Source organism: Hippichthys cyanospilos, chromosome 8 (genome assembly GCF_059441005.1).
Source record: "Hippichthys cyanospilos isolate Australia breed blue-spotted pipefish chromosome 8, RoL_Hcya_1.0, whole genome shotgun sequence".
In the NCBI taxonomy this organism is placed as follows: Eukaryota; Metazoa; Chordata; class Actinopteri; order Syngnathiformes; family Syngnathidae; genus Hippichthys; species Hippichthys cyanospilos.
In genome coordinates this window covers 6,744,236-6,765,228 of record NC_142376.1, presented here as the reverse complement: position 1 = coordinate 6,765,228, position 20,993 = coordinate 6,744,236, and the positions used below count along the sequence as shown (strand labels likewise).

Here is a 20,993-nt window from a genome sequence, read left to right as displayed (position 1 = left end):
TACTTTTCAGGGACTGGCTTGGCATTTTTTAATCGTCTATTTGGAAAAAAAAAATCCCTAAGATCCCAACCCCAAAAACGTATTTTCCAAGAAAAAAAAGTCACCTTCCAAACCTTTTTTTCCTAAGTAAAAAAAAACAATATTAATCTGTATGAGAAACAACTTTTATTTTCAAACATTTTGGACTGGGTAAAAAAAAAAAAAAAAAAAAAACCCTGATCCTTCAATAAAAACGTGGTGTTATTAAAACGTATTTTTTTCAAGGCTTTTTTTTCAGCCATGCAAATTTTCTGATGTGAATGCAATTCCATGTGTATTTGTGTTGCTATAAAAATACCGTATGACAAAAAAAACAAAAAAAACAGCTGAGGCCTTTTTGTTTTTTAAAAAAACTCTATTAGAAACAACATAATATGCAGAACAATACAATAGCATTTACAATAGTTGTGAGAGTCCAGCATGGTTTGACACCACTTTTACAGTATATTTCCTCTTGCTTCCTTCCCAAACAATGGGCTCCATATACTTTTCTTTTTATACTTTACGTCTTTCCTTCGGCCGCATTTCTCTTAATTTTTCTTCCCCCGCTCGTCTTTTTCTCTTTTTCTTTTTTTTTTTAAACTGGGCACCTTTTTTTTTTTGGTTCCTTAAGTGTCCTGTCAGCTTTACAGACATTGGCTTGTCCCGTCTCCCGCCGCGGTCGTCCACCAAAGAGTTTTTCGAGGAGCGCCACAGGAAGTCTCAAGAGAGTCCGGAAGTGGGACGGGGCGGCGGCCGCGTTGGGGGGGCGGGGTTTCATCTTGGGCCCGGGTGTCAATAAACAAGTGGAAAGGGTGTCGGAAGTGCGCAGGAAGGAAGATGGTCGGCGTTGCGGTCGGGACGGAGGGGATCCCGTCCCCTCCTAAAAGGACGCCTCTGCGTGACAGGGGACTTCCTGCTGTGCCCTGCGGTCCTGAGCACATGCACACCCAAAAAAAAGAAAAGGGGTTTATAATGCTAACCAATGCTAATGCTAAACAGATCGTAACGGACTTAGAACAAAAGCCGTTAAATCATTCAATCAGCAAATTGTGACTTTACAGGTTACAGCTTATTCTGAATCCGAAAAAAAAGCTTTAAGTGCATCAAAGTTGCCGAAATAAAAAGTGTCAATTTATACAAACTAAGAAAAAGAAAATTTGACCAACTGAATCGTTTCATGCTGAATTGTCCCCTCTTTGAATGTTAAAAAAGATCAAATTTTATTTCAAAGTTAATCCATCATCATTTTTTTCTTCTCCAAGAAAACAGTAAAAAAAAACAAAAAAAAATTAAAAAGCATAAAGAATAGAGCAGGCAAACTGATTATTTAGTTTCAAAATTTCCCCCCAAAATGATAGCATTAAAAAATGATGTGTTCAAGGGTAAAACCAGAAACAAAATATAAAGAGGAATAATATTAAAGTTGAATATGTGAAAAATAAATTGGGGAAATCTTCATTTTTTGGAGAATAACTTTTTCCTTGTATGGGATTTTTTGCGGTGAAAAAACATTATACTTGTTACATTTATTTTCGCCTAACCCGCGGAAATTTGAAGAAAAAAAATGACAGTTTTCTACCAAATAAAGTATTATATTATATATTTTTAAAAAGTGTCTTGTTTTCAAGTTAGAATTTATCAAGGTTAAAACAAAGGGAAAAAAAAACAAGAACAAGAGCATAGTTGCATGTGTGTGACAAAAAATTGCTATAAAAACATTTTTTTTGTAAATATTTGTCCTGTAAAGATTTTTTGTGAAAATCTTTCCTACATTTTTCCATGGAACAAAAAATTTTCAAATTGTAGCATTTTGCCATTTAAAAATCACAATGTGAAAAATACTCATAATATGTTTATAGCACATGACTTTTAATGAATATGAAAATCGAACTTAAGTACGCGGTGACATATTGAAAACTAATTAAGGCTTGGCAGTTTGTAAAATCCCATTTAAGGACTTTTTTTCCTCTTCAAAAAATAAGGTCACCTGCCATGCAAAGCAGAGCATGTAAATGTGGCAATAAAAGAAAAATCCATTTTTTGCGCGCTTAACAAGAACACGCTGACTGCGAGAGTCGATGCGCGTGATGTCGATGCGCGTCCGCTCCCAATAAAGAGCTCCGAGGAGCACAAATTGCTAATAAGGTTTTCCACTAATAAGCAGATCAATAAGCGGAGCTTTAAGGCTTCCCGTGTTGGAGTCCACAGGGGCCGAATCAACGGGGACCGACGTTACGGAGGGGGCGGGGCATCCTTCCTTAACAGTAAAAGTTCATCCGGGGGAAAGGGAAGTTCATGGCGGGGAGGCGTCTCCATCCGGTACATCATAATGTACTTGAATAAAATAAATGGAATAGACATAAAGGAGGAATAAAAATAGTTCAACAGATTTTGGGTGCAAGACCGACCCTCACGGGTGTCAAACTTCGGTCCTCGATGGCCGGTATCCCACATTTATTCCGGATTTCTCTCCTCGAAACACCTGATTCTAATGATGAGATCGTCGGGAAGATCTTGAAAATGATCATCATCTTTTGAATCGGGTGTGTTTTTGAGAGAGAAGGATCGAAAACAGGTAGGATACCGGCCCTCGAGGACTGGAATATAACACGTCGGATTTGCCTGATTATTAATGATCAATATTGGATTGGGAGACCTCTACATTTAATGTATTTCTTTATACTTGACTCAGAAACATTTCGATAGATTTATTTACAAACATTATGTGCGGTCCAATAAAATGGGAGCACTTAGTGCAACCTTTAAGTTTTGCGCTCTTTTTTGTTGCACTAAAAACCTTTTTTCTTTTCTCTACGCATTTTTAAACTTCATAGCTCTGGGTAAAAGCGCAGCAAGGTGTTTAGCGCCTCCTCTCACATGCGGGGCTGGTGGGCTCGATTCCATCTCTGACCTTCCTGTTTAGAGTTTGCATCCTCTCCCCATGCCTCCGTGGATTTTCTCCAGGTTTTTTGTCCCCCCCCACGTTCCCAAAAAACATGCATGGTAGGTATAGTGGACACTTCAAATTGCTCTTGGGAGGGTGAACGGTCGCTTGTCTCTGTGAGCCCTGTGATTGGCTGGTTACTGCCAGCAGCTGGGATAGGCTCCAGCAACTCCGCAACCCTTGTGTTTTATATATTTATAGCAAATGGGGCCAAAGGTGACATGCAAGTCACCTCGGCGCGTCGAAATGTGAGTGGGGGGGGGGGGGCTTCCGCTTGGCCGACTTCATGCATGCTGACAGGTGTATTGTTTCACAAGGAAGGGGCTCCAACCGCAACGTCACTAAGCAACGCTAATTGGCTTTGAAGTGGCAATGAAGACCAAGACGAACAAGAAGCACAAGAAGCTAATGAAAAATGCTTGGAATACATAATGAACCTTTTGCGACCCCCCCTCCCCCCCCACGCCCACCCCTCCCCATCATCTTACGCTATTAATTTAATTGCTCACAAAAGACTTTCATCGTTTAATTGACCTAGAAAAGACGCCACCAATACAGGCTGATGAAGTCGTAAGCCCCCGTCCCCCGGCTCCTCCCTTTGGTTCATTCCATCTTTGCCCCCTCCTCCTCCCGGTCGTCATCGACTCTCCCTCCCGCGTTTCTTGCTCGTCTTGGCCGGGCCGGGATTCCTCTGGTGGCCCAATTACGGGATTGAGCAGGCAAATTGAGGCTGTTTAAAGCGAGGTCTGCTGGGAAGGCGAGCAGCTGCTACCGGGGACGAGGAGAGACGGCCCACTCGGACACGCCCCGCACAAAATATACACCGCATTTCCCAAACCGCATCTCCTCACCATCACACTCTTTGTTTTGTTTTTTTTTTAATAGCGCTGCACACCGCGTAGGGGTTAATGGCGTCCATTTTGGTAAACTGAATAAGTCAAATCCATTGGTCACACCTCCGCTGACGGCATATTTAATTTGGATCTAGTCAATTAGACCCCGCTAAGCTCCATAGCCTGCTGGCTACTTCCTCCTCCTCCATTTTTTTGCACTAGTTTGCGTTTCCCCTCCCCAGTGCCAGCAGTAATCCTATTAGCACACGCACACACCGACGTATGCGCGCATACGTCCGCAAACATTTTATACGTGATTATATTTGGCAGACGCTCCCGTAGACGCTCGCTTTCTAAACACGAGACGACCCTAGCGACCGCTCGCCGTATACGGTACAGTACGTCCCGGAATGACGTGGGAGTCCACTTGGCCCAGGGACCGGCGAGGGAGGGAAGAAGTGATGGAGATGGAAAAAAAAAAAAAAGAAGAGTTTTAAGGGGGGGAAAGAAAAGGCAAAATTCCCTCATTGAAAAACTGCAGAGAAATTTGGCCTAAACGGATGTCTATTTATGACATTTATTTTAATAAACGTAAACAAAACTACATCGATTCCTTGAAAAAATGTCCAAATCTCATGCGTACAAAATATACAGGGCATGAATGGCAACGGGGAAATAATATTTCAAACTTACGTTTGCCTCGGTGTTGCGATTGGTTGGCCCCCGGGGTGGGGGCGGGGCTACATGTAGTGCCACTGACCTTCCATGCCCATGTTCATACCCATGCCGCCCATTGGTCCTGAGGAACAACACGTTCAATTTTCTCAATGTTTTGCAATACAAAAAAAAAATGTGACATTGTAAAAGCATCATAATACAACCTATCAAGGATGATGTCACGCTACAACGTATCGTGCGAGGACGGCATCATGCTAGGATGACACCACGCTACAACACATCATGCTAGGATGATGTCACACTAATACATCATTATGCTAGGACATCACACTACATTATCATTACGGTAGGAAGACGCCACATTACATTATCATATGCGTCATGCGTCATGCTACTACACTTGCTAGTGTCACGCTACAACATTATGCTAGGATGACGTCACAGTACAGCATCATTATTCGCACATATCGTATCATACTACAACGTAGCTCCGATGACGTTATGCTACAATGTATCAAGCTAGGATGATGTCACACTAAACCACATCTTGCTAGGAGATGTCATGCTAGCATGAATACACACTACAATGTATTATGCTAGGATGACGTCATGTTAGAATGATGTCACGCTACAACACATTATGCTAGGATAATGTCATGCTAGCATGAATACACACTACATTGTATTATGCTAGGATGACGTCATGTTAGAATGTCATTCTACAACACATTATGCTAGGATTATGGTACGGTTCAACATCCTGCTAGGGTGACTTTACACTACAACATCTCATGCTATGACAGCGTGCTACAACGCATCATGCTATGATACCATACTCCAACATATGCTACAATGACGTTTTGCTACAATGTATCAAGCTAGGATGATGTCACGCGAAACCATATTTTACTAGGATGATGTCATGCAATAATATCATGCTAGGATGACTACAGACAACAATGTTCATGCTTTGCTATACTACAGCACATGCTAGGAGGACATCATGCTATGCTGAAGTCATACTACGATGTATCAAGCTAGGATGATGTCACCTTAATACCCATCATGTTAAGATGAGGTCAGGCTAATGTATCATGCTACGGTGAGGCAACACAAACACATTATGCTAGGTTGATGTCACAGTGCAACATGCTACAATGTAGCATGCTAGGATAAAATCACGCTACAATGTATCATGCTAGGATGACATTACGGTACAACATCATGTTTGGATGGCTTCACGCTACATCATGCTACAACACGCCACGCTAGGACGACGTCGCGGTACAACATCATGCTCGGCTGACTTCACGCTACAACGTATCATGCTAAGACAACATGCTCCAACGTATCATACGACGATGACGCCGTCTGACGGCACGACGCGCTAGGATGACATCACGCGAAGATGTCATTCAGGTTTTGAAATGATGCGGGACGGCAGGTGAACGACAGAGCGACAGAAAGATGAGAAAAAGCCTCACCAGGTGGTCTGATTCCCATGTGCTGCTGGCCGTCCATGACGAAGCCCCCCATCGGCTGGCCATCTGGATTATAGGGAGCTCCTTGACTTACTGTGTGTGCGTATGGAAGAGATAGGGGAGGGGAGGGGGGAGCAGAGTGGTCAATTAGCGCTTGTAATTAAGGCTCAGCGGCCGAAGCAGGATCATCTGTCGACCGCTGCACGCACGAGCGGGAGCGCCCCGTTGTCTTGTAACGGACTTTTTACACCGCGAAGCTCCTGGTGGCCTTTAATGAGGTTTCGCAATCGCTCACACACGTTTCAAATTTACACACTCCATGGAAAAAAAAGATGGATGGATGGATGGATGGATGGATGGATGGATGGATGGATGGATAGATAGATAGATAGATAGATAGATAGATAGATAGATAGATAGATAGATAGATAGATAGATAGATAGATAGATAGACAGATAGATAGATAGATAGATAGACAGACAGACAGACAGACAGACACACACACACACACACACACACACACACACACACACACACATACACACATGTATATGCTGGAGTTCACGAAAAGACTTTGTGGACAGTGTGTGCATTAGCAAGCCAGTCTCACATTAGTTCCAGTCTGCAGGATTGACACAGACATGAGCAATCGCTGGAGGAGAATCCATACAGTGATTCCCATCATAGGAAATAATAAAAGGAAGTTTTGGCTGATGACTCTCATTTGTCTAGCACCAAAACGGCCAACCAGGTTCCAAGAGGTGGGTTTTGGGCGTTTTTTTTCCCCCCTTCTTGCAGGTTTTTTTTTTTTTTTTTGCGTTGTTCTTGTTTTTCTATTACTTCCCAATGGCTCAAATATGTGTTTTCTTCATTTTTGGCCATCTTCGGGTACTTTAAAAGTTCTAATTGTTTTTTGTAATCGTTTGGCATGCTCTAGGACCTAGAGGACCAGCTTTCAACAGGTGTGGGATTTTTTTGTTGTGTCTTTGTCAATTATTTAGGTCCAATAGGTGTTTTTTTTTTCATTTCCTTTCTTTCTACATTTCAAGAGGCTCCAACAGCTATTGCATTCTGTTTTAATTTGCAGTCTTTTCTTTTTTTGTCCATTCTCAGGTCCCATCAGGTGTTGTTCTTTGTAATTGGTTTTTTTTGTACATTTTCTCTTGAATTATTCCCAAGTTCAAACAGGTGCTGCTGCTATTCTTTTCTTTGTTTATCATTTTAATCTCCTCGTTTACCGGTGTCGCTGACTTTTGTACTTGCTTTCCGACTTGCTTTTTTTTTGCGCGTGTTTCCCATCGGTTTCATGAGACCATTTTTGCCGTTGAACGTAAACACCTGAGCGGCGAGGCCAAAGCGCGCACGCCATAAATCAAGGGCTTTGCGCGGACGCGAATAAGCGCAACCCGAGAAGGCCGGCCGGGCCCATTGTGCCTCCCTCATAGAAATCCACTTAGCTCCCACTGAGGCCGTCAGTGGGTCAACTGGAGCAGAAGCAAGATCTCGGCCCCCGCGGATGCCTTTGAACTTTACCGCGGCCCCTAATACCGCCCTGACCTCTCACCCCTATTACAGGTAATAAAGTTTACAGCAGCCCAAACTAAGCCGTGTAAAGGGGGGATAACCGCTCCCTAAAAGGGCCACAAATGGGGACAAGCTGGCAGGGGGGGGGAGTCCGCGAGGAGGACAAAACAACTCGCCTGCGCGGTTGGACTGGTCGATCATGGGCTGCACTATTCTCCTCCTGGCGTTGATGAACCTGGAGGAGGGAACCAAGAAAGACAAAACATTTAAAATGAAGCACGCGACTCAAAATAAACGCGTGCGAGAAAACAAAACAAAACACTTCAAATGGGAAATTCCAGGTAAGAGCAACAGGTGGCGCTATAACGCCTAAGCACCGGGGAAGGGAAAACTAAACAACAAAGACACGTTTCGGAAAAGGGGAATTGAACCAATGGACTGATAGTGAAGTGGGGTTAATCTGGAGTCAAGGATTACCATATTTGGGCCCGTCAATCGAGGACACTCGAGAAGGCGGGACAACCGTCTGACGGCTCTCAGCCACTCACCGAAGAATAATCAGCAAATTATTAGGAACTATTTCAATAAATGACAAAAAAATGGAACGTTTTTGCTTTGTTTTTTTTATTTTGTTTGTTGTAAAGAATAGAAACATTACAAATCAAAATATATCTTTTTTTACCTTACCTTTACAATAACAAAATAATCGCATGCACTTTTACGTGCATTTATTCCATTTGTTTTTGTTTGTTTTTTTACAATTAAAAAACAAACCCAAATATTGCAACAATTTTGCCTTTAAAATATTACATTTAACCTACAAATTACATTGAACTGTTTGATGACATTTCCTGTTTCCTGCATTTTTAACAAACAAATGCAAGTTTCAAATTGAACATATAAGTCAAAACAGCTTAGCTAATTGTTTAAATCGCTTCCTTTGTTGTGCTAACTAGCACTGTTGTCATTAAAGCCAATAATTTATACTTTTAATTTATCCCGAAAAAAAAAAATCCTCTTTTAGCCCCCCGAAAACACAATTTGTGTTTTTTTTTTTTACAGTGCTGTACAATCATTCATTTGAATCGGCTTGTTTGTTCATTCTCAGCGCCTCTCTCACCGACACACACACACACACTGACCCGCTGTGACCTAACCCCTGGTGAATCGACCCTTTGACCAGTGCGGTGACCCCGAGGAGAGAGAGGCCCCTCGGGGATTTGGGGACTTGATTTATGTGTTCCTGCTGTTGCCCCCGCCGGACTCTTGCATTTGGCGTCTTGAAAGGGGAGCATTAGCCAAAAAGTAAAGGCAACAAAAGTCCCCAAGAAAAGGGAGCTTGGGGAGGGCCGGGCCCCGGAGAAGAGGAGCCAAACAAAAGGGGACGTGTTTGACCCCTCGTTACTGAAGGGACGTGTCCCCTTTTTGGATACAAAGTGCTGGCAAATTAACAGAAAAAACAAACACAAGATGTGGAGTGAAGGATTACGTGTCATTCCTCCGCAAAAAAAAAAAAAAAAAAACTTGGGGCAAATCTGCACTTTTGAGTTATTGGGTTATTAGTGTTTTATGGCGAGTCATCAAGCTTGGCTGCCACATTCCGCCCACACGCAAAAACAAAATTTGGCTATTTTGTGTCGCCCCTTTGTCTAGTACCTCAACTTTAGTGGCATTATTAAAACTGGCTTCTGGGATTGAATCTTGAATATTTCGTTAAATTGAAAGACCCCAAATGACGCAAAATGGCGGCACACTTTGTGTCTTTTTCCAGATTGCCTTTAGAGACTTATTTTGTGGCTTATTTTCGCCTACCAAATTTCCCATTAAATGGCTTCCAGTGCTGAATTTTTTTTAAGTATTTGAAGGACCCCATGAAGTGATCCAAAATGGCGTCTTTAAAGCAAAATGGCTTACTTCCTGTTTCTTCATACACGGCTTCTTAAAAACGTTCTTGCAGGCCTATGTATGATAGCCAAATTCATGTTTCATAGCAGAACTGGATTTGGGGGCGCGAGTTCCAAAGAACAACTTTTGCTGGAATAAAATGCGGGGAATTCTGCGTCTGTTTTGGGGGGGGGGGGTCAGTGAGGGAGGAATGCGAGAATGCACTGACATGGCAGAGCACCATCAAATGAGGGAACGTCTGGAGTTTTATCACCAACACCCCTCCCCTTTCCCCTTAGTCCCCCCCCCCCCCCCCCCCTCTCCCCCCTCCGACAGCCCTCCCTTACGGGGGCCTGCTTCGCTGGGGGAGATATGGGAGCGTCGAAAAGCATTCCTCTAACTCCTCTCCTCTGCGGGCCTTTTACAGAAGGTCAACTGTGGGCCAGCGCCAGCTCACTGTTGACCTCTTAGCCCTATACACACATATATATATATATATATATATATATATTATTTCCTGCAACATTACTACTGTACTTGTGAACTATAACAAAGTATTGCTTGCTAAAGCTGGTCTTTTAAAAAGTCCATTGAAAAGACTATTTTTAGAGTGAATATCGCTGGTATCATGATACTGATATCTTCAGAATATTTCGCCGAATGATGCTAAAGGTATCCCAATATTTTGCCCGTGACTATAGTATCGCATAGTATCGCTGATATTGCAACAATATTTAGTCCGATGATACTAAAGGCATCCCAATATTTTTCCAATAACTACAATACAATATTGCAGGTATTGTGATAGTTGACAACCATTGATATCACAGTATTTTGCCCAATGACGCTCTAGGTACCCCAATATTTTCCCCATAACTACAATATTGCTGGTATCATGATATTTTACCAAAAATACTGATATTGTCACAATATTTAGTCCGATGATACTAAAGGTATCCCAATATTTTTCCATTAACTACAATACAATACTGCTGGTATTGTGATAGTTTACCAAAAATACTGATATGGTAACAATATTTTGCCCAACGCTGCAAACGTTATTTTTCCTATGACAATATTATCACAATGCCTAGCTAAATAAGCATCGATCCCTCAGCAATATGGCAGATATTGGCGATATCCCATTATTATCGATTCCAAACCTGAAATCGGGACTAAAAATTGATATTACGCTATTTGTTTTGCTTTTTAAATGGGGTTTCCTGGTGCTATGGACTTCAAAAATTCATGGAAAAAAAAACCCAATGAAATTTTGACATCGGGTTTTCGTCAAAAAATGGAAAATTTAACCATGGTCATATTCTACCATTAGGTTTCATAGTGGACAGTGGCGCCTCCTTTTTCTCCTCGTGTTATTAACTTCCTCGGCCTGTTTTATCAGCTCTTATCACGCCTCGCTTCCCTGCTGGAAAGTGGCGGTCCAGTTTCGACTCATACTGGACACCCCCCCCCCGTCGCCAGCGCCTCCCTTCTCCCGCCGGCTTCCTGTCCCCGACGTGCCCGTATCTGAGGCCAGATGCACCACGGGGCCCGGAACAAAGGCCAGAAAGCCTCTCATAATAGCAGCTGGACCAAAAGCCGGGCAGAATGGAAAGAAGAAGGAGGAAAAAAAAAAAGCAAAGCGGGGACGCTCGCCGCCATCGTTAACAAGCCGAGGCGAAGGAAAAGACGGGGAGTAAACGGCCGGCTCCCCCTCACCTCGGCGCGACCCCCGAGCCGCCGTCCGTGCCCAGTGTTTACGGCCTCCCCCGAGGCAACACAATGAGGCTCGCTATTCAAGCGCGGCCACAACGGTCGGGCTATTTTGGCCCAAAACCGGGCGACCCCAAATAAAAACGTCGCCCCGTCGCCTCGTCGTGGGAGCCAAGCGCCTGGAGTTTGGAGCCCGCGCGCACACACACACACACACACTCACACTCACACACATGCCGTCCATGTGTTGCGCCACAACTGAGGACGCCGCGCGGTCTTTGTTGATGCGCCTCCAGAATACAGAAACCTCAACGTTTCAAGGCCTTCAAAGTGTGTACAACTTGGAGGAGGACCAACATTTTCAACTACGCCTCCGAGCTGCGTTTCGAGGCGCGTACGTCAGCGTAACGCCACGAGTCTTTTTCGACTTTTTCTTTGGCTTTAGGCTGCCGCGGCGGGATACCGAAACAAAAACGGTATCCGAGCTGTGGATGTAACTTTTTGTTTCAGTTCGCTGTCAAACTGGAGCGAAGACAACCGCGTAACTTTGCTTTAAAGTCTGCTAGCTTAATGCTAATATACAATCTTCACATGTGGGCTAGCGTAGAAAATCTTTTACAACCTCTTACACGGATGGATATGCGAACCGAAAGCGGAGAGGAGTAAGGTGGATGAAACCAGGGAAAAGGCTTTGTTTTTGTCGTCAATTGCAATTAAATAAGAATTATCTTTTTTTTTTTTTACGTTTTCAGACTAAGCTGTAACCCGTATAAACGCTGTGCAAAACAATTAAAGGTTGTTGAAAGTTGATTTTAATTGTTTTTTTTGTTTTAGTTGATTTCAAAAGGGTACAGGTTTATTTCTTCAATTTTTACAGACAATAATCTTATTTATTGCGTTAAGTAGGGGGGGCAAAAAGTTTTCTCTTTTCTTGGGGGCTTGGCAAAATAATGAGAAAAAGCGGCATAGTGTTAATGTGAAAATTAATCGATCAATTGGGAAGTAATCACTCATCAATTTGGAAAATATCAAAATATGTAACTTTTAATAAGTGAGTAATTGTTAAGAGCTACTGTTTAACTTAAAACTTGTCGAAATCTTCCAATTTTTCTAACAAAATCAGTTTTCGGTGAGTGAAATTGCTTAATGGTTGTTAAATTGTTGTTTTGTTCCCAACTAAACTACTTGTAATTGTTTAACAAACAGTAATTGGGATAAACGTGTTTGCAATACAATAATTTTACTTAATTATTCAATTCCTTGATGAAATAACCAATAGAACATTCGATTCTAAAATATCCAATAGTAACAGCCCTACTACAGTCCATGAGGGTTTTTATTTTTGAGTGATAATGAAGAAAATATAAAAACAGGGCAAACATTTTCATTATTTTTCTGAGTCAATTAAAAAGTTCCATTAGAAACATGGAGTAATTCAAATCTTTGCAAGCGATTCTTCTGTCACCAAATTGCCAAGTATCGTTTAAGGGTTTCAAAAAAATCACTTTGGAATTCGAACCAAGCGGCTTACGCTTGACTTTAGCGGCGCTTTCTTTCGTCTGCTCTTCAAATAGACTGCAAGCCAATGCGACTGCCAAGCTAATGCGCTATTCTCATGACATCACCCACACGCGCTACACACACGCGCGCGCGCACAGGTGTACGTGCGGCGCACGTGAAATGGCCAATTAAAAGCAAGAAATTGTCTTTTTCATCAGCTGCTTCGGCGGTGTGACCGATCGGGAGGTAATTTAATAACGAGCCGGTGGAAAGATGCAGATTGAAGCTACAAAAGGTTACGCGGCGAGCTCGCTCATTTGAATTCTCCATACACACGCGCGCACACACACACGCGCGCACGGAGCAGCACTTATTTGGCCTATTTGGGCAGCATGCATATTCAAAATGTGCAAAGAAGCGGTGGGCGCTCCCGCCGGCTGCCACTCAAGGTGATTTAAGAGAATAAAAAAGGAGAAGGCGAGAACCGGGCTCGGGCGCTTATCGTCGGCTTGTCAGTGCGCGGATGACATCCATTGTTTGCTCCTCAAACCGCAATTAACGCCTCGCCCACATGTGCTTCCTGCTCGCGCACGCCATACACGCAAACTAACAGTAAACTGGGTAAACTTTTACTGGGAGAAAAAAAAAACGGATGATTTATTAGCATAATAGCGCTTGCGTATGACAGGATTTAAGTAGCAGAGTTGAAATCCACGCATAAAGGGAAGAAAATAGCTAATCTGTCACACTTATGAATGGACAAATATGAATTGACAGCGAGACACAAGGGTCTAGTTTGCACTTGAATATAATTCAACGACTGAGTGTTAAACACGTAACACAGGTAAACAAAAAAGTTCACTTGGTTCTTAAATAAGAAGGCAGGCGATACCTGTCGAAAGTATCAAGATACTGACGACACTACCGTATATCACGATAACCAGAGACCGACGCCATACATTTTTTTTTAAAACCAGTAATATCATGATGCATTGCCACAAAATCAATATTATCACCCAAGATATCCTTACTAACATTGATATTGCATATTGGTTTGATATCAGCACCTCCACAAAAATTTTTTTGTTTTATCATATCACAAATATCACAAGATTGACGATACAATATATCACAATATCCAGCGACAGACAGCCTTGCATTTATTATTCTTTTTTAACCAGATGACAGTTTGCATGATACATTGCCACAAAACAGATATTATCACTATGGGAGGCTTGGTCCAATATCGTTATTGCATATCGGTCTAACATCAACGCTCCCTGTCGCATGCACAAGACCACAATTGAAAAAAACTATCACGACACTGATGATACCACAACGAACTGTATTATTAAAACCAAACCAGACGCTGACAGCCTATAAATTATTTTTAAACAATATTGTCAAAATACATTATACATATTAGCATGTATCGTTCCTGCTGATATTGTGTTGGATTGATATTGCCATCCGACTGCAATATTAATATTTCGAAGTTGCGTACGTTTGCCACTGATTCTATTAGTATATTACTTTGTGCCCGCAACTGACACCAAAGCAATACTCGACCAACAATGTGATAGTATCGCGGAAACGATATCGCAATACTTCAGCTGCAATATATAAATGAAACTTCTCCAAACAAAAAAAATATCACCGTATCTCATCAACAGTAACAGTATCTGCCACAAAAATTGATCGTATCACAATACTGTGCCACTGATAGTATCATGATACTTTGCACCAATACTGACAGTGTTGCGCAACGATCGCAATATTGATAGTATCAAAATACTTTGCCACTAAAACCAACAGTTGCCACAAGTACCAATACTTTGCAAAAATAATGCTCGTATTGAGTTATTTTGCCAGTGATACCACATTATCATTTTACCACACACCACAGATACAGACAAAATCCCAAAATATATCAAGCATCACCTTATTTTTTCAGCGACACTGATAATATTGTAATAGTTTGCAAACACAACCACAATGTTTTGCCAATGAGAAGATAGTATCACAATAACAAAGGTGGGGTGAATACCGATACCAGGTATCAGGCAAATACCTAGTTCAAATTATCTGTACTCACAAAAGCAAAATGATACTAGTAGTGGCCACCCTCTTGGAAATGTTTACTGCAAAATTACGAATTAGAAGACTAAAAAATGACATTAATTTCATGATTTTAAGGAAAATTCAATATTGTGTTCGGTAGGACTTTTTTAAAAATCATATCAAAAATTGCGTACCAAAAAGGACTATTGGTATCAATACTTGGTATCAGCATTGGTGCCTATTCGAGGTTTCGGGCTTTGTACTGATATCAGTCCGATAATAAGTGGTATTGAACATCCCTCGTAATAAAATACTTGGCCGAAAATAAATCACAAAAGTGATAATATCATGATGTTTTGTAAAGGATACCAAGGGTGCCAACAATACTGATGGTATCGCGATACAGCGAGATAAAAACCAAAAACACGCGCAAAGATGCACTCCATCATAACAAAATAAACAACTATCATTTTCCTTTGTGCTAGTCTGACAAGATTCATTAACGACATAACGGAAGCAATTTTCAAATTAGATGACTAACTTCCATAACGTTTCTCTTTCATTAGCGCCGGCGTAGTTTGAATACCGCACACACACCAGGACAAAACTTATTTTTCAGCCTGTGTCCACTTGCTTTTCTCCATGTTTGTATGTGTGATGTGGACAAGAAAAAAAAAAAAAAAGTTGCGGCTAATGTGTCATCGGTGAGTATGTACAGTAAAGCATGTAAATGACATCATGTTTGTGAATTTGTATTTGGGGTTACTATGGCGACCGGCGCTGGGCACTTGCCTAAATGCAATCAACTTGTGTGTGTGTGTGTGTGTCCTGCAAAGATGTGCTGACATTTGTGGGGCGTTACCACTTCACCCGTCTAGCATCCTGTTTGTTTTCCGGAATATTCCGAACGGGTCCGACCTCTTATTTAAAAATGGCAACTGAATTTTTATATATATATATTAAATGGACACACCAATGGACACAATAAATAGGATTGGTCCTGGAAGACTATTTTTACTTGTATTAAAGCAATTTAATAAGGTAATGAAATAGTAAAATCATTAAATACGTTTGGTAATTAAGTACTAATGTGGTTACTTTAGGTATACTTTAAGTGCTTAAGTATACATAAGTAATCAATGACTTTAGGGTTACTAATTAATTACTTTGGACAATAAAGTACCAAAAGTGGTCAAGTACTTTAATATTTGATGAGCTAATGTAAAAGATGACTTTAATGTTATCATAGCAAAGGTATTCAACAACTTTAGGTAATAAAGTACTAAAGCAACTTATTTATGGTAATAAATATTCAAGTACTTAAAAAAGTACTTAAAAGTACTTAAAATATTTGGTAATTAATTACCAAAGTGGTTACTTTATGTATACTTTAAGTACTAAATTACTTAAGTACTCAAATACTTATGTGTATATATATATATATATATATATATATATATATATATATATATATATATATATATATATTAACTTATTTTGAATGTGCGAAAAAGAATCATCACTGCATTAATTAGTATGTGTTTTATTTCCTGTATACAATATAATATAATATAATTGCTTCTTAACTATTTTTAAATTTATTTCACAGTTCTTTAATAGCAACCTTTTGACTCTGAAATGGATTATTTCAATTATCTCCAAAATGATGGATTCCCTAGGGCGGGGTTACTTCCATTCGATTGCGTTGCACTGTAAGAGTCCTGTTTACTTTTTAAGCAGCTGGTTGCCGTGGATACAGCTACACACAAATATGTGTGTGTGTGTGTGTGTGGTAGCCGAACTTGTCTTGTAAAACCAGTTTAGCCTTCATTTCACCACACTTCTAATGGATGCCTGACCGATGCATGGTGTGTATTTTATGTGTGTATTTTATGTACAGTAAGTGCACGTGTGTTTGTGTGTTTGGGGCGGGGGGGGATTAGGTGACCCCCACAGCAGCTCTTAGTTGAAAGCCCCTTTTAAATTTCACACTTTTCTTATGTTTCCCTGCACCTTCTGTACGTAATCCTCCGCCTTGTGTTAGCTAGCAGGAGCTGGATCCAAAGTGTGCGCGTGTGTGCGCGTACAAGATATTGCTCACATGTCTAAACACAGCCAGCGAGGCCTCCTGACTAATAAGAGCCTGGCATGGACCCAGCCAGGTGACCCCCGCCTCACCTCGCCACAAGTGTGCTTGTTAAATGCGTGCGCTTTTATGTGTGTGTTATAGTTTTGCAAGTAACACACAATCTCGTCAAGGACAAGCATGGAGCGAGAGAGACAACATTTTAGAGTGAGAAATATTGACATTAGTAGTATTAATACACATGCACAAATTGATATTTTCATGCCGAGGTTGGCCCGCCATGAGACGCTGATTTATGAGCACTGAAGAAAAAGAAAAAAAAAACAAAAAAGTTTCTTGTTTTCCTATTAATGTGTGGACCTTTGACGTTCAAGCATCATGTCACTGTCGTTTTTCAGAGTGGATATTCGGACTGGTCCACAAACATGAAGGATTAGACTGTTTTTCTTGTGGCGCAACCCTAGAAACACGCAAAACCACACATTTGTACTTGTGAGGACATCTAACCTCAATTAATTCAAACATAGTATCAAAGAATGTCTTAACCCTCAAAAAGAGCTCCAAACAAGTGAGGAACAGCCAAAATGGCCTCAATTGTCCAAAACGTCCTCATTGGCAGTAGACAACTCAAAGTGGATCCCACAAGTACAATCTTTCAGGAATACACACACACACACATTGCCCTTTGATCTTGTCTATCCACCTATGTGTGGCATAAACTAAAGGTCCCTAAAGATCCCTAAAGATTTTTATTTTGCAGCCATCGTCTGAACATTTGGACTGTTCCACGCACACATGAAAAAACAGACTGTATTTTGCGTCCTCTACTTCTATTTGATCGTGCAGTCACCCAACACAAACACACGAACAATTGATTTACTATCTTAGCGGGGTCATCACAATGACTCAATGCATTTCCTAGCTAGCCTATTAGTTCAACTGAGAGGTTAAGCCACACAGTGCACTGTCCTAGCCCCTATCCCAAACCTTAACCATCACATATGATTGGCTAACCCTTACCCTAGCCTCAACCGAAATTCGATTGGAACCGAAACTCGAAAACAAAAGTCATGACCCTCAGAAGAGGTCTGGACAAGTGGGGGCCCCACAAGGACAAGGGTTAGGGCTCTCTTAGGGTTCTTGTCTTTGTGTGGTCGCTCTGAGAATGTATTTAGTTCCAGCCATGGAACATTTGACTGTGCATGAGTGGCACCTAGCTTAACTTAACTTAACTTAAAGTAGGCCTCTCATTCCAACACACGCGCTGGCAGACACAAGTAAAACCGAACCCAAGGATGAGACTCACCGGACCGGTCCGGACAAATGCGTCCTTTGTCACAGTTTGCCGCAATCATTGTCATCGCCGAGCCGATAGAATCAGATTGGCCGAGGGATTCCCCGGGAGACGATCTCAAATCCCGATAAGCGACAAGTCACGCTTGCCTTTTTTTTTTTTCTTTAAACAAGAAGATTACAGAAATGTAATAAAGCCAGCTTTTTCTCTTCTTTTATGACATCCATCTTCCAAAAGTCATTCGCCATCAACACGCGTTTCTAAGAAGAGTACAAAAGTATTGGGACAGGCTTCTTAGGAAAGCCGTAAAAAGTCACGCTGGGATGAATTTGGTGAAAGGCCGCTGATGACCTCATTTTGAAATCGTCAACATCAGTGACCTGAGACTATTGATAGACAACAAATAGGGCCTCGAATCAGGCAGTTTTTTTTTTTGTTGTTCTTTTGTGAAACTCAAGCACATACTGTCCCCCTATCAAGACTCAAAAATGTTTGTTTTTTTTCAAATTCATGTGTTTATCAGTGCAGAAATGTTTGGAGTTCCCAAAATTGTGCAGTAAAAAGGACAACGTAAGTCCAAGATTCAAACTGCATTTACAAGACATGAGCAAAACCCAACAACAGATATTAACAAATGTCACAGTAAAATTTATTAAAATAATAGAATGAATTTACATTCATTATTGTCCATTTTGGTCGTGTTTCTTTGTTTAGCTTTAACATGTCTGTTTTGTTCCTCTTCTCGATCTTCTGAAGCATTTTGTTTTCGCGTTTTTACTTTGTGGCAAAACAGAATGAATTGCATCTTTCTAATGTCTTCATATTTTCTTGTTTCCATATCCATAAATTATATATTTGTTGCAGGTTAAGTTACGTGTCATTCAGATTTCCCACATTGTGAGCGGTCAGTGAACGCAGCACCAGTGTAACGTTGAATGCCCTCCAAGCATTAGTTTTCTTTTTTGTCAAGACGCACACCATCCGTGTTTCACCAAGTTTATGACAGTGTGTATGTCCCAAAAGACCGCGTTGAATAAACGTGTTCTCTAACCGGCGCAGACAGCGCCATACTTTACCACCGTTAATTGAATCAGTTGAAGACATCGTAACCTTGACATGATGCTAGCCGTTTTAGTAACGTTCCTGTGTGTGAACAAGGATTGACTCGGACGGTGGTTCAGTCTGCTCGCTTCTTTTATAGGAAGTAATGCCGTAACAACCTCGGCTAGCATGAGCTGCTGTTAGCTACAAAAGGCCGCTGGCCGCTAAGTCAACTGTAAGAATACGGCTGAGAATTCACATCTGTGGGTCAAAACTTTGCTTATGTGGCTGAAAGATTAATGCTGAAGTGTAAAAACAAAAAAATCTTCACGTTACCGGTTATAGGACACACCCATACTTTTGGCTTTCATTTTTGGTGAAAAAAAAATGTGACTTATATTTGTGGAATTAGGGTACATGTATTTTAGCTTCACACATGATTCCAGGATAAACAAAACAAAATGCGGAGCCCTGCACCGAAATCTGTTTTCCGCATCCACACGGAAAAACGATCGCTTTCTTCATGGTCTCCCGTATGCCGACCCATTTAGCAAGCGGCCCAAAAAAGAAGGACGTGGTCTCTTCCAAACAGTATGACTCTCTCCCGTGTCGGTCATTTCAGAAACGGCGTGCTGGGCCCCTCCCGCCTTAAGTAGCGTGCGCTGGCTTTCACCCGGCTTTTAAGATGTTGCTAAAAGCGGTCTTATTGACCAAACAATGGCTCAAACGCCGCCTTTTAAAGGGCCGTGATTAAATTGCGCGCAGGAAGGAGAAACCTGATGACCCCGCCATTGATTTTTACATCAGCAGAGCATGTAAGCGCAACATAGGGAAAATCTCCTCCGCTTGTACGCGCGCGCGCGCGTGTGTGTGTGTTGCAATACATCGCATCCTGGAGCCCGAGTGTGTTCTCGCAACACGTGCCTAATGACAGAAAATGAACGACAACGTCATCGCGCGATTCCCGACATGACACAGGAAATAGAAATTAAGATCATTTGTCACTAGGGTTAGTCAATTGTGTGAGAAAGGTGTAACTGGGAACACAATTGGGACGTCCCGTGCCAAGAAACACCTCAGTACAAGATGCACTTGAATGCGTTGCAAAATTACCGGCAAACGGTGACTCATTTTTCGTACAAAATTTAAATAGTTGTAACGCTACGGTCGTGAAAATTAATTTCCTTCAATCATTCTGGACGATTATGATTTTAACGGGTGAACTAAATCCAACAAACACAGAAACTTAACATTTATTGTTAATTCGCTGTTTGTAGCTTGTGCATAACTTTGCTTAAAGGGACAGTGTGTGAGATTTTGAGTGTTTTTTTTTCATTCCGGACAGCAGGGGGTGCTGCAGGCGCTGCATTTACCATTTGTTGTAGCTGTAACAAACATGGCCGCCTCCGGAGAAGTGCCACCCCCCCATGTAAAATAATTCATTGATAACTAGACCTATGGTTATTTTCAAAACACACTGTTGGTCATTAAGAAGATTCATTTGCAAGTTTTTGAAGTTTACAATTGTTTAATTTATCCATTTCTAATGCAAAACGGTGTAAATCTTACACACTGTCCCTTTAAGTCCATTTATTGTGTCTGTTAGTGGTAAAAAGTTATTACATTGTTGATAATTGAATTGATAGCTAAAAATTTTTTCACATACGGTTAATATTTTTAAGAACACTTTTCTACTAACGGGTAACAACCGATCGTGACCTGGCGGTCATGTGACATTCATAAGCTGAATCATGATTAATTGGTCATGTGATGACATTTTCAGTCAAAAGGTTAAAAAAAAGTGCTTTTAAAAATATTAATTATGCGTGAAAATCATGTTGTTGATTAACATTCAATCCCAAAGACATAATTTTACGTGTTTAAGAATCCAGTCAATCCCATTTAAAAAAAATATATTTTCAAGTGTGAGGC

The 20,993-nt window shown here is 41.2% G+C and overlaps 1 protein-coding gene and 1 long non-coding RNA gene across 3 annotated transcripts in view; one reads left to right on the top strand and one right to left on the bottom strand.

Moving 5' to 3' along the window:
- The window catches only part of LOC148419960 (uncharacterized), a 54,397-nt gene extending 42,622 nt beyond the window's left edge, over positions 1–11,775 (top strand). Inside the window, exon 7 of the long non-coding RNA XR_015866362.1 lies at positions 10,769–11,775. This is a non-coding gene — a long non-coding RNA (uncharacterized LOC148419960). The remainder of the gene's footprint in view (positions 1–10,768) is intronic.
- The window catches only part of meis1b (Meis homeobox 1 b), a 114,964-nt gene continuing 94,214 nt past the window's right edge, over positions 244–20,993 (bottom strand). The window contains exons 10-13 of one of the 2 annotated variants that reach the window (XM_088421015.1): positions 7,659–7,717; positions 5,961–6,050; positions 4,492–4,597; positions 244–952 (exon numbers count right to left, since the gene is read on the bottom strand). In XM_088421015.1, the coding sequence (XP_088277141.1) occupies positions 4,539–4,597; positions 5,961–6,050; positions 7,659–7,717 (208 nt within the window). In that variant the 3' untranslated portion in view covers positions 244–952; positions 4,492–4,538. The remainder of the gene's footprint in view (positions 953–4,491; positions 4,598–5,960; positions 6,051–7,658; positions 7,718–20,993) is intronic. The other variant, XM_088421014.1, reaches the window with a different exon arrangement.